Source organism: Xyrauchen texanus, chromosome 14 (genome assembly GCF_025860055.1).
Source record: "Xyrauchen texanus isolate HMW12.3.18 chromosome 14, RBS_HiC_50CHRs, whole genome shotgun sequence".
NCBI classification, from domain to species: Eukaryota; Metazoa; Chordata; class Actinopteri; order Cypriniformes; family Catostomidae; genus Xyrauchen; species Xyrauchen texanus.
Genome location: NC_068289.1, coordinates 4,795,434 through 4,813,791, shown reverse-complemented (window position 1 = coordinate 4,813,791; position 18,358 = coordinate 4,795,434). Strand labels below are relative to the sequence as shown.

The following is an 18,358-nucleotide window of genomic DNA, read 5'->3' as shown; positions in this document are numbered from 1 at the left end:
CAGTTTTGCACCAAAACAGGCGGGGCTCAAAACCCATAGCCAATATTAGAATATTGCCGTTATTGTAGAGAGGTATCAAATAGGTTGTGTATGAAGGCACTCCCCTTATGCATTAGTAAATGCAATGTCTCGTTCCCTTGGTCTCAGGGAACCGAGGTTACGTACGTCGTACGTAAGTTTATCCCCCATTATTGTGCTTATCATTTCTAAATCTGTATGTTTTTTAAAAATAATAATAAACAAAAAAGCACAAAAAAAAAAGAAGCTTTTTTTCTGTACAGAAGCTACTCTCGCATTAAAAAAACTTTTAATGCTTTATTTGAACATTCAGTTTACATTGTGGTACAACAAAATTGTACACAACAATAAGTATTAAAAATAAGAGCAATATAAAGAATAGTTAAAGAAAACACATTACCGACACCATAGTTCAAAACAGAAACAAAACTAAACAGTAATAAAATAATAAACGAGAAAGAAACAAAAAGGAAAGAAATAAAGAAAGAAAGAAAGAAAGGGCATTACTTTATGGTTTGTACTGAAAATTACACATTCATTAAAGTAAAAAGTTTGTAATCCATGCAAATTGTAGGCTTACATGTTCTGAGTGCTTTTTTGTTAAGATGAAATTACAGTATCAAATACTGTTTTATCTCTTACCAAGAATACCAAAAAAAGATCATTCGAAAAAAGACAATTCGAAAACTTATATTTATGAATATAAAATCTACATAGGATATGTTTGACAGGGTAAATATTATGAATTAATTTAAAAGATATTTATTTATTTTTTGTGGAAAAACATTTGTTGCACGGACCATATATTTTTTCCAATTTAAATAATCAAAGAGTCCATTCCAATATGAGATTGCAGAAGTGGCAGAGACAATGTTCTCAAGGAATAGAGCTCTTACTTTCTAATTTCTGGCTTTTTTTTTTTTCAGTGAAACTTATCTCATAAATAGTTGTGTTTACAGGTTCAGGAGAGGGTAATTAACCTAAAGAGAAAGTATTATTTTTGTTAAATGCATGTGTATGTCAGATGGAATAGCATCCATAACTGTAGCAAACTCTTTAGGAGTTACTGGTTTATTATATTTTGAGATAAATTCTGTATACCTAAAAAGCAGACCTTCGTTATTAAAGAGCTGTCTAACATGAAATATTCCACTACTGAACAAGTGATTATAGAACAAAGATGTATTCTTAAATAAAAACTTCCTATTGTTCCATATGTAACACCGATAAGGAGAAACGGCCACGAGTCACTATAGCGGCACATTCAGTGACGGCATAATCTACGTAGCGGTGACGCGGCGGTTCAAGTCGGACAAAATTTCTCCCCGACATGCACTGTTTCTATGTCCAGCGCCGCATGAAGCGGCCATCATTACGTCATTATCATGCGACGGGTGGTGGAAGGACCGTTGTGAACGTACATGCTGATAACTGGAATCGTATCTGCACGAGATTTGGTTCGTCTTCACGAAAATTAATGTCATAATCAATTATCTAAATCCAAAAAATTATCCACATTTTCTTGAGCAGCGAGTTAGTGTAACGAACAACGGTGCGCAAGACAAACACCTTTGAAGATGTCTGTAACGGAGATGTTTAGCTACATCCAAGGGTTTTTAAGTGCTGACCAAGATATTCGAGAGGTAATTTGTTTTAGTTTTTTACCATGAAGCTCACACGTTTGAAATGTCACCATGTAATCCCACAAAACGAAGAGTTTAACAGTTTTAACTCAATATTTGATGTAAGTGCTTTAATATAACTATAAACGTCACATGTCTGCCTTTAACCCTCCAAAATATTGACTTCCATTTGTAAGTGCTTCTTTATCCACGATTTGTTTAATCTATTTTTATTTAATTTTTTTGCGGTAATCAGTAATATGCCACAAATGCTCTCGATTGAGCTGAGCTTGTATTGATCCTGGAATATTGCTTTAAATAATTATAGATTTACAACCATTAATTAATGCATGTTATATGCCATGCATGCTAGAGAAGGATTAGAACAGAGAACATGTATTGATGTGATTATGTGATGACATAAAAGAACCAATGAATCCTTTTTCTGTACATAATTATACAAGAGATCAGACAGACCCATGAGCACTTTACAAACAGGCAAAAAAAAATTCTCAGCTTCCACAGAAAGACTTTTAAATTTGTAGTGTGTGTGACTTTGTTTTCCGTTTTGGATCAAATTATGAGAATACTTTTCCGATAAAAATATGGAAAACACTTTATTTGGAACGATAATATCAGAGATCATTGAATCCTACATAACAAAGCACAACAGACTCCACAGTCTTAAAGTCTTTCTTTCTAGATTTCTTTCTAAATCAAATGGGCTCTCGGCTGACTGCTCTTTCTGTTTTTCTTTTAGGACATAAGAAAAGTAGTCCAGGTCCTGGAGCAAACAGCGAGAGAGATCCTAACAGTTCTTCAAAGTGTCCATCAGCCTACTGGATTCAAAGACAGTGAGAAAAGTTGCAATACCTCTAGTAGGTGATCTACAAGTTGTCGTTATAATGACATCTTATTCTTCTCCAGTTCCCAGCAAGTGTCTGAAGGCCAGAGAACTGTTCTGCACTGTTAGAACTCACACCGGAGAACTGAAAACAAAGTTCCCTGTGGAACAGTACTATCGGTTAGTGCAGATATCACTTGAGCTATTTGTTTTTAATGTTGGTTATGTTTCTAGCCTCAATTTGGCCTTTCACCTTTTCTTAGGTATCACGAGCATTGGAGATTTGTTCTTCAGCGGCTTGCCTTTCTTGCAGCTTTTGTGGTATACTTGGAAAGCGAGTCCTTGGTTACACGCGAGGAAGTGGCGAAAATACTTGCCAGTACGTAATATGCATGTCTGTTGTGTAAATTGATAAATCTTATAAAATGTACGAGGCTACTATAGATTAATACTACTCTCTAATTTTGCAGTTGAAGTTGACCGAGAAAAAGGGTTTCATTTGGATGTAGAAGACTATCTAGCAGGAGTTCTCCTTATGGCCAGTGAGCTGGTAGGAGTTTTTTTTATATATTATACATATATATATATCACACATTTAAAACTACACTTCTCTCTCCATTGCCCCTCCCCGAGAGCCCTCCAAAAACGGTCAAATAACTGCGCCAAGTTGCCTAGCCTTCTACATGACATTTTCTCGAATGCCGCTACCCTCTCCATCTCTGTGCACCATTCTTGAAATGAGGGCACTCCAGCTGACTTCCATCCCCTAAGAATAATCCATCTGCCGATCATTACACTGGCTAGGACCCAATTTTTTATGCATTTATCCCCTATAATAATGACCTCCCCATCGCCTAAAATACAAAGTCTGGGGCAAAATGAAATTTGAGTGCCCAATACGTCACACTTAAAACTAAATTCTTGGATCTTAACGCACCACCAAAAAACTTGGGTTGTGTCCCCATCTTCTGATTGGCATTGCCAGCAGGTGGGACTGTTTTTAAGGCCAAGCCTATACAATCTATAGTGGGTCCAATAGAATAGCTGTAAATTGCATAAGGTGCATCTCTTGATGTAGACTTGATGTTTTTTAGAATCCTAACCCACACTCCCTCCAATACCAATTTTTTATATTTTTCCCAAACATCCAACGTAGACATTCGTAGGTTCATTTTCTCAAACTTTAAACTACCGTAATTTCCAGACTATAAGCCGCAACTTTTTTCCCAGGCTTTGAACCTCGCGGCTTAAACAACGATGCGGCTAATATACGGATTTTTCCCGCTTTCAAATTTTATTTAAAAAAAAAAAAGAAACATTCTGTGATGTGCTCAGTTTTTTGGCGGCATGAAGCTTTCATTAGAACATTAGACTGGTACATTGAACAAATTAACTTTACACAGGCTTTAACGAAACACGGCTTGTAACAAAAATAAATAGGCTTTAACGAAACACGGTGTGGCAGCAGGGGCGTGGTCAAGCGCCCCTCCGGGAGAGAAAAGCGGTAAGGGCGCTTACACCTGAGCTAATGTCTAACACCTGTGTCTAATTTCAGTAAGCGTGGGTAGAGCGGCATAAAAAGGCAGCAGAGACCGAATGAGTGAGAGAGAGAGAGAGAGAGAGAGAGTGAGTGAGTGAGTGAGTGAGTGACAGACAGACAGACACACGTCAGTCTAGTGTTGGCGCATAGAAGACCAAGAATTGAGAAACTTTATAAAATTGATTGTAAACATTGCTGTGGCCATTAAAAGCCTTACCTGGACCATCAAGTGCCCTGTTTCACGTGTCCTTCTTGGGAAAACTTTTTCCAAAACTTTTTGACAGTTTTCAGCACTTGATTTAAGCGCCCTTACCGCTTTTCTCTCCCGGACGGGCGCTTGACTACGCCCCCGCTGCCACACAGTAAAGCTTATTTATTTTTGTTACAAGCCGTGTTTCGTTAAAGCCTGCGTAAAGTTCATTTGTTTCAATGTACCGGTAGGCACCTGCGGCTTATAGACAGGTGTGGCTTATTTATGTTCAAAATAATATATTTTTTTAAATTCAGTGGGTGCGGCTTATATTCAGGTGTGCTCAATAGTCCTGAAATTACGGTATATCTCTGTGGTGCTATAAAAATTCCTCTTTGTTTGAGCTACACCACTAGCAACATTGACTAAACCAGTGGTGTGAGTTTGGGGCAAGACTGTTTATATTCAGAAAGCTGTTTGAAAACAGTGATTATTCCTTACTTTGGTGCTAGTTGCACAAATTAAAAATGGACCCAAATGTATCACAAAAATAGTATATGCAATTCATCCATTAGTATTCTGGAGGCATACAAAGTGCCTAATATTGTTGCTTTGTTAATTATTTTTGTGGATTTTTAAGTCTCTCCCTGACATATAATAATTTGTTCAAAGAGTGAAAAAAATGCTGGTCTCATGGAGCAAAGTGAGGTAAAAAACAAATCATACCATGTTGCACTTTCTTTTTTTTTCTAGTCCAGGTTGGCAGTGAACAGCGTGACAGCAGGGGACTATGGACGGCCGCTCCGTATCTCAAACTTCATCAATGAACTGGACTCTGGCTTTCGCCTGCTTAATTTAAAGAACGACCCTCTTCGCAAGCGCTACGATGGCCTCAAGTATGATGTGAAAAAGATTGAGGAGGTGGTGTATGACCTTTCCATCCGAGGCCTTGCCAAGGAGCAGGAGACTGGAGGAGATAAGTAGAGCCAGTAGGGAACGCAAGAGGCCGCGGGGCACTACCCTGGCTGGGATTCTTCTCGACTGGGAGAGTGGATAAACCTGTCAGCGGACAGTTGATTGGAGGAAGAGGGGAGGGAATGGAGGTTTTGAAGCCCCAGCAGCCTTGGACAGTGGCTGGTCTTTTAAGCCACTTGTTCACCATGATGGAAAGCCATTCAGGCCTGTTTTAGTGGGATGTTCAGTTTCTCACCACTTTTGAGAGATGCTCATGTACAGATGCATTCTGTTTTACTTGTGCTGTTTTATTATACTTGGTGTTTTTGTCTTGGTCATCACTATTGCAAATCATTGTACAGTCAAAAGATTATCACTTGAATGGTTTTGGTGAGAGCCAAATTGGGATATGATGTTGGAAACAGTGAAGTTCTATGCTAGTTTTGTTACTTTCTGACCAATAAAAACCATTTCATCGACATTTTCATAATGTTAACCTACAGATGTAAAATTGCCATTATCTAAGCTGTTTGATTCCTTTGATGTGTTCCACATACATAGCACCTTTCTTGAATATAACCATGACTGAAATACTGTATTTGTCTGTTGTTTTGCTGATGCCTACATGAAGATAAAATTGATAAAGTTGTGCCAAAGTTCCTGAGCCTAAATTTTAAATTTTTATACTGCAAAGACATTTTGGTATTTGAATTGGTAATGTAAATGATGTACAAATCATCAGATTCAGGAGACTTTCTTAATGCATTTGGTAACTTGGCTTCTTGCTGTGCATGTTTGATTGCTTACCTTCATTTGTACTTGTCAGTTCATATGTTCCCTGGCCTTAATGTTTCTGGTCTTGTGTTGTTGCATGCTGCACACAACCTGTGGAACTTAAACCTTCCAAACCACCCTTTTTTGTGGGTGCATGCGTTTCATCTGCTTTTTGAAAATTTGTTTCGGTAATACAAAAAATTATTTCAAGCAATAGTCAGAAATACCACTTTGTATTCTTTCCCCCCCCACGAAAGATTTCACCAAGTATTTTAAGTTCATGTGGTAGTTCCAACTTTTGACCCTCATTTTTCATCATTACGTAATAAAGATTTTCACTGGGAAACATTTTTTCTCAGAAAAACAAACAAATCTGGATAATGTCATTTTTAATTGTAATTCACAATATTTTACACCACAAAAATATGAAATTAGGATTTAGAAGAACAGAAAAAGTATTTAACAGCTTGATTGGTCTAAGTATTATTTCAGACAAAGTTCACTGGCAGGTAAAATTCCTCTTTCTGTTGGGTAATGTGGAAGCTAAGATGTTTGTAACAGTTTCGATGCCATTGGAAAAACAATAACTTTTCTTGTTGAAACCTAAATCCAAAAAGTGTCATCTGTGTCAATTTGAAACATACAATGAGGTTGTATTTACTGGGTGAATGTGGTTGATCGCCATTGCTGAAGTCAACTGGTTCATATTTCTCTTAAAGCTCAAACAATCTTTAAAACAAAGAGTAAAGCTTTGTAAACTGCAGAACAATGTCCTGACTCCAGTTTTAGGACCTTAATATTAAAGTGCATCAAACGAAAACATGTAACATTTAGCAAGATGTCATATGAAGCATGGTTTTTACATCAGTGGGAAAGTAAGAATATAGCAGCTACTGAGAAGGAATAGTTTTTCAATAGACGTAAGGCCTGATTTGTGGGCTAGAAGAGGGAAAACGGAATAATACTACTGACCCATTCAATATAAAATAAAAACAAAAGGCACATATGACCTCCCCCTCAAATGTTACCAAGGAAAGTAACTGTGTAATCATTGGTGGGGGTGGGGGGTAAATTCTAGTTTATGGTTTACTCATTTAAATGTGGAAGAAAAAAAAAACAGCTTTACTGTCGCTACATAGTACAATGAAGATTATTGCTGCTTTGGGAATAGTTTCTAACAAGACAGAGGAAGAGGTAAATGAATTACCACGGTCAGAAAACAAACAAACTTCGAGCTCTACCTCAGTCTTCACACCAAACACAATTTTTCATACTGTTGTGTATTGTGAATTAGTTCAAATGAAAGTCCATTCAATCACAGAAACCATTTCACAACTAAAAAAACATCTAAGCATTTTCCTTTTCTCAGTAGCAAACTGGTTGTACAATCAGTGTTATACAAGTGCAACATTGAGGCACCTAGTGAGGTCCTCATTTTGATACGCCAAAGGGCGTTCCTTTTTTGCTTCACCGTTGTTTTTTCCCTTTTTTGACAAATGTAAATTATTTGCTTTCCAGGTATACAAAGTGCCCCTATTAATATTCCATTTATCTTTTAAATCACAGTAAAACCTTGCGATTTAAAAGTTCATTGGTGGAGAAACCTAATTAGATCTGATACCCTAAAACAAATACCATCTGGTCATCAAAATATTGATTTATTATTTACATCAGAGTTATGCTGGGATTGGTTTAGATGTTTTTAAAGGGTCAGTCTCAAGACCGGCTCTGGGTTGTGTTAATCATGATATTAGGGAGCGCGTTGCGTCTTTTTCTCCAAGATCCCAGATCACAAGCATATCTTTTGACCTGGCGAAACCACTGCTGAGTGCGGGGTTTGTCCGAGGCACGGAAAACGAAGGCCTCGCGTTGGATGTCCAGCACCTCGAAAGTATCATCACAGTCGGTGTCAGTGGATACCACACAGTTAGCCAAATGGATCGGCTCGCGCAACACAGTGAATTTCCCACTGCTCTTGTCTTTGATGAGCACCAGTACACTGTCCTGCAGCATCTCCGAGCTCTCCAAATGCTCTCCTCTGAAAGCCCCATCAGCTGAAGTCACCACCTCTGCGGATCGCAGTGTGCGTACCATGAGTAAGCTCTGAACATTTTGGAATTTGAGGGATTTGCTCCCCTTCTTAAGCCACTGCCCATCAGTAGGCTGGGCCAGTTGTAGAGGCCCCTCCATGATGAAGCGTGTGCTCTCCCGTGTCCAGCCCACAGTTTTCATCGACAGCTCTCGCATCTCAATGTTAATCACCTCACGGTTCTTGCGGCTGTCACGTCGGAAAGAGCGCAAGGACCACGTGGTGGTGCCTTCCTGTTTGGTCTTCATGTTGATGTGCTCTAAATGGGACTCCACGCGGCTCTTGGCTTCCTTTAAACGAGAGTAGTCCAGGTGACACTCATTAGTGGCTTTGCTGATACGACTCAGCAGCAGTGGGTACTTGGTCACGCGTTGAAGTGGCGCCATGAGGAAGGACCGTAGATTCATGCGTCTGAGTGCCATGTTGTCATTCTGGGACACGTCAAGAAATATCCTGAGGGACAGTAAGAGAGGAAAAACACAATTTAATCTTGTTAGAATTACAAGACCTAATACTTTTTTCATATAAACTGTTACTGTACTGGAATAATTAGTTATGAATCCAAAATGATGACTGTCACCTTCTCAAAGTGAGTTCAATGAGTGACTTCCTTCTTAGCCCATTAGGAGGTTGCAAAGGGATGTGATAAACATCTGATTATCATTGCAATGTCAGCATAAAATATATAAAGCACGTTACAATTAACCTGAGCTAGTGCATGTATCTATATACATGGGGTTTTCTAACATATATACATACTTACACATCTGCAACTTTTATCCTCAATCGACCCAGTGTACACATGCGTGGACATTGTATTTGGGCTTCGCTATTCGCAACACATAATTTTAATTAATTTAAACAGACTGATCTCAGTTCAGAAGACTCTGGACTGTCAGTAAATGGTTCAACTTTCAATGTACGGAGTCATGTGACAAAACAACATGGCGCTGATACATTGGAAATTTGCAAGCACCATCCTAACAGCTGTAAATGTGTGTTATAATGTTTCACAGTACCTAAGAAGCTCCTTTTCTTTCTCAAGAGTGTTAAGCATGTTAACAGATGTGGACTGCTGCAGGCAGTAGGTTTGAAAGGCTGGAAGCATGTTGACAAACTCCAAGAAGATTTCTCCAATGCACACAGTCTGCAGGTCTTCATCACCCTGTATGGAGGCAGTCAGCATTCATTTTAGGTTGCCTAGCTTATATATTTGTAATGTTTAAACAAGCAATTCAGATTAAAGCATGAATTGCACAAAAAAACAGATTGCTCAATCTTTTGAACAACTTCTAACCTGAATGCTAATTTCAATATCAGTTATTATAAATGATAAACATTTTAGGTTATGGAAGTGGTTAAACGATGTGGGTTTTTCAATTGTGATATCTAGAGAACAAGATGGCAAATGTAATGTTGAAATAACTGTTGATAATTGAATAATGGAAAATAAGACAACGCTTGAATCTGTGAAAAACAGATGTGCAACATCTGCATTATCTGTTGACAAAGTCTGTCAAATTTGGAACTGACACAAGAGAGAATAAACACTTTTGTTAATCTGGCACATAAAAGAATCAAGTTGGCTAAATATTGGCAAAATATGAATCAGCCCGGCCAAATCGGTTTATCAGTAGTGCTCCTTACCTGATCAAAAGCCTGATCAATACTGTCCTGCAGGTGCTCAGTGAACTTGTCATTCACATCAATGAGCTCTTGAACGTTGCTGAAGACCACAGCCAGCTGCTCGGCTGTAAGCAGCCCTGCATTCTGCATGGGGCAGTAGAATTCTTCCTTGATAATGCGCAGGTCCTCTCCATAACTCGACTCTGTGTTGAGAAACTCCAGGATGGCCTCCTTGCGCTCAGTGCGGAGCTTGGAGCAGCGTTCGCACATGCCTTCCCCGCGAGCCCCCTCTTTGTGGCCACAGTCTGGGCAGGGCTGCTGAACCTCCCAGGTCCTGAGAGACGGTAAGGGTCTCCTCCAGTCCTGAGACAAACCGGGGCCGATGCCACTGTCCACACGTTCTACCTCAGCTCCAGTGCTGTGAGAGGCACGCCGGGACTCTTCCTCTTCTTCGCGCTCATCGCTCAACCCTACCACACCACTGTCTGCACTCAAGCTGCTGACTGTACTCCAGCGGTGATGGGCTGTCCGGGTCATACCCAGGCCCCTGCTTCTCTCCTCTCCTCTTGGCTCTGAGCGGCCCCTGGTTGTGCTTGGCACTGATGACAAAGCACAAAGAATAGAGGTAAAAGAGGGGATTTAAAGGTGAATTGTTTGGTTTCTCTGCCTCTAGTGACACCAAACAGAATTACAAAAGTTTTCCCAAACACTCCCCTTGTCTTCCCTCTGTCAGACAGACACATAGTCCCATTCAAAACTAACGCCATTGGTGTAGCAAATGTATCGGGCTGGTCGGATACTCAATCAAACAGAGAAATGGTTTGATCAATTAGTAGCAATTAGTCTCATTTGTTTCTAGCTACCTCCAGATGTGGTTTTGAATGTTTTGGACCTCGTTTATACCTGCATTGAGTGCCTGTATTAATCCGAAATGGTAATACTATTAGGGGCCCAGGCTTGGGGAGTAAAAGATACTTCTAATGGCATTATGTAATTATGATACAAAAATTGTGTAACTGTAATCCATTACAGTTACATAAAAAGCCAATGTAGTAAAATTACAGTTACATTTGGTAAAAATTGGGATTACTAGCAGGATTACAATTGTTAATTTATAAAAAAAAATATAAAAATAAAATCCTCCTGACATAAAATGATAAAGACCACTGCTTGCTTGAGCACAGAATACATATATGAATACAGATAACTTTTCTTTTGTTCTTTGTTAAAAATATCCACATTGTACAATCCCAAATGAACTGAAAATGTTAAGTTCTTATGGGAAAGATTTTAATACTTATTATAAATGTATTGTTAAGAAAAGTTCAAAAATATTGGTAAAACTCATCGAAAGTAGAAATAAATAAATCAAGACACTAAAAATGTTTCAATCGATTACATAAATTATTGTTTTAAATATTAGATTGAATTTATCTTTTTAGTTTGTCATTAAAATCCTCCTTAAACATAATAATAATAATTCCTTACATTTATATAGCCCTTTTCTAGGCACTCAAAGAGCTTTCTCAACCACCACCAGTGTGCAGCATCCACCTGGATGATGCGACGGCAGCCATAGTGCACCAGAATGCCCACCACACACCAGCTATTGGCGGAGAGGAGATGGTAGAGTGATGTAGCCAATTCAGGGATGGAGATTATTAGGAGGCCATGATAGATAGGGGCCAATGAGGGGAATTTGGCTAGGACACCAGGGTTACACCCCTACTCTTTACAAGAAGTGCCCTGGGATTTGTAATGACCACAGAGTCAGGAACTCGGTTTAACGTCTCATCCAAAAGACAATGTTTTTTTTTTTTTACAGTACAGTGTCCCCGTCACTATAATGGGCCATTAGGACCCTCACAGACCATAGGGTGAGCACCCCCTGCTGGCTTCCCTAATACCACTTCCAGCAGCAACCTTAGTTTTCCCCAGGAGGTCTCCCATCCAGGCACTGGCCAGGCTCACCCTGCTTAGCTTTAATGGGCAACCAGGCAGGGTGATATGGCTGCCAGGGAAACACTCCCAACATAGGATCACCCATAAACATTAGCTGGTGATGTTTGACTGTGGATCATGAGCAAGCAGAGGACAGACACTGATGGAACTGCATTAATAATAATAATAATAATAATGATAATGATAAAATGATCAACCTATTGCAGTCAGAAGGTAATAATAAATGGTCAGTGCCAATTAGTCTACATGCTAACTGCAATACATGGCAGAATTTAACTTGGAAGTGTTTTTGAATCTGAGGTATATCAGATTTTGTTTAGTGTTAACAAAGAAGACACAATTCAGTGCATCTGTTCTAACTTGATGAGAACATAAACCATCTTCTGTAACAGATAGGGGACTCGCCTGATGTGGTTATAAATGCTGAGCTGTTCTAGTGTCCCTGTTTTTCATGTTTTTCTTTTTATATATATATAATAGCTACATTACTCAAACATGGTTTGTTTGCATTCAGAAGGCATGATTAAAAGTCTTTGAGAAAATATTGCTTTTCTCCTGATTTTATTCACATATGTGATCTTGAGGCAATCAAAATTGAGCTAAAAGTAATCTGATTACATTGTTTTCTTATTGCGGTAACTGGGTTAAGTTACTGATTACTTAGAAAAAATGTAATCAGTAACTTAATCCACTTTACATTTTAAAAGTAACCCTCCAAACCCTGAAGGGGCTTATGACTCGGTCCTCAAAAGATACGTCACATCAACTCTCAGAATATCATAACAGTTGCACTAATAATGACATGATAAAACTTCTAAATAAAACTCAACATGTCTTTTGTCTACCTTGTAAACAGATAGCAAAACAAAAGAAGATTCCATAAGATAACCCCATTAAGCTAACAAAAACTAACCCAAAGTTACAAATGCATATAATTCTAAAAAAAACAATAAAACAAAGAATGGTAGCAGAGTATGGGTGCCATGATGTGGAAAGAAGAGGTCATGCATGTGATGTGGCAGCACTAAAATATGAGCCACCTAAGGGCAGCTTTAAGAGATAGCATAGTCACATAGTGATATAACAAAAGAGATACCCTTGGGTTGCAGTCTGCAGATTGTTTTATCAGGAGTTTTGCATGTACAATACTAAGATGTGAGCTTTAAAGTACAGTTGGACGTTTTTGTAAATGTTTTACACTGTGTGTGTGTTTATTTTTCTTACCACTGTCCCTCTCTCTGCGGTGAATGTGCAAACGTGCCGCTGCCGCAATCTTCATCTCCAGCTGCTTACGCTTGGCAGCATCTGCGGGCATGGGGTCGCTGTAGTGGGGCCTCAGACGGCACTCACGCTGGGCCCTCGCAGACTCGGCCGGCTCATAAGCGGCGTCTGAGCTGGAGCGTCTGCAGCATGCTCCAGAAACTTGCTGATAGCACAGAGATCTGTCAGTCAACCATGCCCATCTTACAAACCATTCATGTGTATAGTAATAAGAGAGTTGATCAGTATACAGCCTCAATGAGGAAAATTTGATCATCTCTAAACACGCATCAGAATGAATGGAACCACTAACTGTTTCTGACATCAATACCTCCAAAGGGGGTTATACATTACTGAGGCTTTTAATAAATTGTGGCAGTAAATGGAATATTCTCTGCTAGGGGGTTTTATGCAAAGATTATAAAGTGCATTTTTCCTCTAAAGAAATATGTCTTTGGAAACGCAGCCTCCTTTCAAAACGTTCCTATTAAGCAGCAACATACCAACACTGAAAACAGGGTATAAGGTTTTTTAAGTTAACATACAATCAGACTTGATCCCCTATTTACTTTCCTGGTTTACTTTCCTGGTTTTATTGTAAATGATTTGTGGGTGTTATTTATTCCATAGGAGAAAAACGATGTTTGTCTTTGGAATCATTTATCAAAATATAATTACTTTCTCCACCTTTGATGTAACCAAGTCCTCCAGTCCAACCGCGTGTCATATCAATACCACTTTTTATGAGCCCGATGGTCCTGCCCTAAATATTTTTCTCAGGAAATATCCTGTTTTTCTGACAAATGTCCAAATATGGAAGTACATTGGGTTGCAAACACTGTTTCATGCTTACTTTAAGGCCACGCCCACACTAATCCGTTTTAAGTTTCCTAACGTTGTTGTTTTCCGAAGTATGCGGTAATGGTGAGCATTTTCGAGGAGACAATTTACAAACAAAAACCTAGTAGGCCCAAAGGTGTTGAAACTGACCAGATCTGTGTCAGCCTGTCTCTGTCCGACACAGTTATGACAAAACCGTTGACCTTTCATCTTTTACACCTCTGAAACAGTAGAAAGCAATTCAGAAATTATGTCTCGGAGCCATGTAAGAGTATCTAGCCTTTTTCAGTTGCATCCGATACACAAACACACATCTATTTTGATCACTGATTGACAGCATTGGGTTCTCAAGTGTTATCAATGCACAAGAAACAAGACACCTTAGGTTCAGGTAACGTACAGAATAATTGAAATGGCAGCTGTTAACGTAATTAATTACAGACAAAGTGATATGCTCAACAATAGAACAATGAATCATAGATACAGAGCACATGAATGTCATCTTTACCGGGCTAATGCAAAACACAACATCCAATAGTTCACCCAAAAATACAAAATGAAACTTTCTGCCTAACATCTCCTTTTGTGCATCAAAGCAAATTGAAAATCATATGGGTTTAGAACAACATGAGGGTGAGTTGTACTGACATTATTGTCATTTCTGAGCATACAGCCAGGTTTATGGCATAAATGAATGTGGCGCAGTGAAGATCTGGCCAGCATTTCAAGCAGCAAGGGCAGTAACCAGTTAGCCAAGCATCCACATAGAACCTGACATAAAGAAGGCATGAAAAGCAGTTACCACCATGAAACCTTGCTTTAATCCTCCCTGTGTGCCGCTCTTAGCCGCGGCTTTGCGCGCTCCGCTGCATGGCTGCAGTTGTCTCTACTATGCAGATTCTCCTGCAACCTTCCTTGCACCCTGATTATGCTCCCGTGCATGCATGCATGAGTCTCTGTTGTCCTCGTTCACAGGTGAAATTCACAGGCGAAAGGTGTGCGTGCTTGTGTATGAGTATGCGTGTGTATGTGAGAGACAGGAGCATTCCTTACGCATTCTGTTGCCGGTTTTCCCCCTTGTTCTGTGGGCTCGTTGCAAGCCTCCTCTCCGCAGGCCGACGTTGTCATGGCAACGTGTGCAGATTGATGGCTAGGCTGGGGAGTGGTGATGTCAGTGATGTCATTCCGCACACGCGACAGTCGGACGGGAGTCTCGGCTGCAATCTCTGCACTGCAGCTGGGAGAGAGATATTCTCTATATTATCTATCACAAATTTAATTCTCGAATAAATGTATTGTTTTAAAATGTTTAGATATTTGTACTGGAAAACAAGACCAAAAAAGTGATTTAGAAAATGATTGTTTGCAGTGAATCCCCATCCCCTATGTAGGGCTGGTGTTCCCAGACCAGAGGGGCTCATGGAGGACAGCAATTAGATGCTTCACTTCACATTAACACCTGAACTGCTCACTGCAGGGGTCTGAATCTAAACACGCATAATCAGTCTTTTAGATTTCTTTGTGTGTGTGCATTCTGGAAAAGGGGCTTTTGTATCCGCGGCTAACTCAACACACTGCAGACTGAGTGACTAAATAACGGCACATCTGTCTCACATGAGTATCCACCATTGTTTTGATTCTCAATCAAATCTTTTCGCTCTTTTTGGTCAGGCAGATGAAAGCGTTTAGGCGACATACAATCAAAGACATGAAATGGCTCCCTTTCCACCTCGCATTAATATACGTTTTCTGTAATCGGATCACAAAGAACACACTGGAATACCCAAGACTTTATTGTGATTGGATCACTGACACCACGTTTGGATGTTGACCACATTCAACATAGGTGTTAATGCTAATGCATTATCTGCATATACAGTCAGGTCCATAAATATTGGGACATCGACACAATTCTAATCTTTTTGGCTCTATACACCACCACAATGGATTTGAAATGAAACGAACAAGATGTGCTTTAACTGCAGACTTTCAGCTTTAATTTGAGGGTATTTACATCCAAATCAGGTGAACGGTGTAGGAATTACAACAGTTTGTATATGTGCCTCCCACTTTTTAAGGGACCAAAAGTAATGGGACAATTGGCTGCTCAGCTGTTCCATGGCCAGGTGTGTGTTATTCCCTCATTATCCCATTTACAAGGAGCAGATAAAAGGTCCAGAGTTAATTTCAAGTGTGCTATTTGCATTTGGAATCTGTTGCTGTCAACTCTCATTTCAAATCCATTTGGTGGTGTATAGAGCCAAAAAGATTAGAATTGTGTCGATGTCCCAATATTTATGGACCTGACTGTATAACTATTGAATTAATATTAGAATGCAAAGTAAGTCCAATCTTGCAAAAGACTATCCAAATACCATCCGATGCAAAACGCATGTTAAGACCAGGTGTAAAGGGGCCAACATTCAACGAGTAACACATTTGGGTATGAATGCAGATTAATTCATTGTTAAATAAACATGTTTAAGCACATTAATCAGGTGTTTGCATTTTTCCTACAATTGTTCATCTGCACTTGTCTCTAAAGTGTAAAGAACAGGTGTTTTGATTGATTTGTTATGAGCTCTTTCTTAATTGGCTCTCCCACATCTTTTCCACTTAATTTGATGTCTCAGTGCCAATACCTGATAATGCTGCTCTCATCACTCTCATCATTTACATAGATCAAATCTGAGAATTCTGCTGACAGCAAAACCATGAGCACTAATGAATTAAATTTAATGAAACACACACACACACACACGCACGCACGCACGCACACACACACCCCTCACTAGAAATATTGTTTCTAACAATAAAATGTGGAAGAGTTACTCCTCAATTTATATTCTTCTCTGAAAGGGGCAATAAAATAAATGTCTTTCACACACGAATGAAATTGTCCATAAAGCGTTTCAGATATATTGCCTTTCATATCAACAGTGGTATGTGTGAGTTTATTATTTGATTTTATTTATTTTAAAATGTATTATTACTGTGTATGGAGGCACATATTCCAGCATACAGTCAGTGGACCTACTGTCAAACACAACCCAGAGCGAATGACCCCTAGCAGATATCACATGGATATAATACAGCCCTGCTTGCTGTATTACCGAATTCATATATTTGGATTTTCACTGTATTTCATTTTGTTTTAAATAGCCATTTTATAATTCAAAAGCAGCAAAACTACAGTAAATGACACAATGAAAACACCCATATTGAATGCTGAATGGTCAAGAGATTGATAAAAAAAAATTATTTACTGACATTATTCAATTGACTGTACGGTGCTATTAAAGGAATAGTTCACCCAAAAAAACATTTAGCAGTATCAAAGTAATCCATATGACTCCAGTGGTTTAACCCATGTCTTCTAAAGCGATATGATAGGTGTGGGTGAGAAACAGATCAATATTTAAGTCCTTTTTTACTATAAATCTCCACTTTCACTTCCAATTCTTCATGTAAAGTAGGGAGGAGAATTTAAATCCATGTCAGAAGAAATGGGATGTTTCTCAATGTGCGTTCTTTTATGTTCTCGTGTACTCGTTCGATGTCATCATCCATGGCGAAGTTAAATTCCAATTCTCAAGTACAGAGAATGCATACAATTACCTGGATGTGTTCTTGATAAAGCCGAATATCAAGGATGCATTGAATGGTGACTTGTGGGCAAGAATCTGGTAATACGGTGGCTGACAAAGGACATTTATCTTTGTGTTTTACCCACTGATATATCAGTGGTTTTACCTCAAGAGTTTCTTGCTGTAAATTTGCGAGTCTTGTGAGAGTCGTTATACTCTGTCAATATTTGTTGTTTTGATGGACATCATTATAATATAGAAATAAACACATGTAGGAAACAAGTGTGTACAGACTTCATTATTTTAACATGTAACTAGTCCTGTAAAATCTTACTGCTGTGATGACTATAATGTGCTGTCTGTCACTGGTGTGATAATGGCAGAAGTTCTCACACTGGCTTCAAATGTGCTGTGACGGTTAATTGCACAACAGGAAGTTCATAGGACATCTCAAAGCCTACAAAAGACACTTCCGAGTTTTTTCTTCCAAGGTGGCTTGGCAAGACTGGTCTTCATAAGAATGCAAGTCCGTTCTCTGCATTCTTTGCATTGAGAAACACCGATGGATTACTTTTATGTTGCCTTTATGTGTGTTTTGAACCTTCAAAGTTTTGGCCATCAGGCACTTGCATTTTATGGACCTACAAAGCTGAGGGACGGCATGAGGGTGAGTAAATGATGAGAGAATTTTCATTTTTGGCAATCTATCCCTTTAACATCCATTTAATGAAAAGGTTGTCTCGTTTTATGTGATATACAAAGGTACGATATGTAAATGCTGTCCGTGAAAACTGACTCAACTCATTTATAATAATTAAATTAACACAATTATAAAAATAAGGCCTCGGATTAGTCATACAGTATATCAGCACACTAGCCGCCATTAAAATGTATAAACCATTACTGTCCAAAGATATCAAGATTATGTAAGCTTAATTAGAACAATAACAATGTTCATATTCTTGTTTTTCCTATTTGGGAACAATAAATGAAAATAACTGCATAAAAGTATTATAAAATGGATCTGAAAGCCCCAGGCTTCTCTGTAATGA

The 18,358-nt window shown here is 38.9% G+C and overlaps 2 protein-coding genes across 2 annotated transcripts in view; one reads left to right on the top strand and one right to left on the bottom strand.

The window, feature by feature from the left end:
* Nucleotides 1-1,412: 1,412 nt before the first annotated feature.
* On the top strand, nucleotides 1,413-6,266 carry tsn (translin). Its single transcript, XM_052141871.1, has 6 exons — nucleotides 1,413-1,661; nucleotides 2,401-2,494; nucleotides 2,568-2,664; nucleotides 2,748-2,863; nucleotides 2,955-3,034; nucleotides 4,968-6,266. The coding sequence occupies exons 1-6, from the start codon at nucleotides 1,596-1,598 to the stop codon at nucleotides 5,196-5,198; spliced, it is 684 nt and encodes a 227-aa protein (XP_051997831.1). The 5' UTR covers nucleotides 1,413-1,595; the 3' UTR covers nucleotides 5,199-6,266.
* A 53-nt stretch (nucleotides 6,267-6,319) lies between these two features.
* LOC127654641 (uncharacterized) overlaps nucleotides 6,320-18,358 on the bottom strand; it is a 41,560-nt gene continuing 29,521 nt past the window's right edge. The window contains exons 4-8 of the mRNA XM_052141870.1: nucleotides 14,773-14,956; nucleotides 12,844-13,045; nucleotides 9,679-10,256; nucleotides 9,051-9,196; nucleotides 6,320-8,484 (exon numbers count right to left, since the gene is read on the bottom strand). Of these exons, the coding sequence (XP_051997830.1) occupies nucleotides 7,659-8,484; nucleotides 9,051-9,196; nucleotides 9,679-10,256; nucleotides 12,844-13,045; nucleotides 14,773-14,956 (1,936 nt within the window). The 3' untranslated portion in view covers nucleotides 6,320-7,658. The remainder of the gene's footprint in view (nucleotides 8,485-9,050; nucleotides 9,197-9,678; nucleotides 10,257-12,843; nucleotides 13,046-14,772; nucleotides 14,957-18,358) is intronic.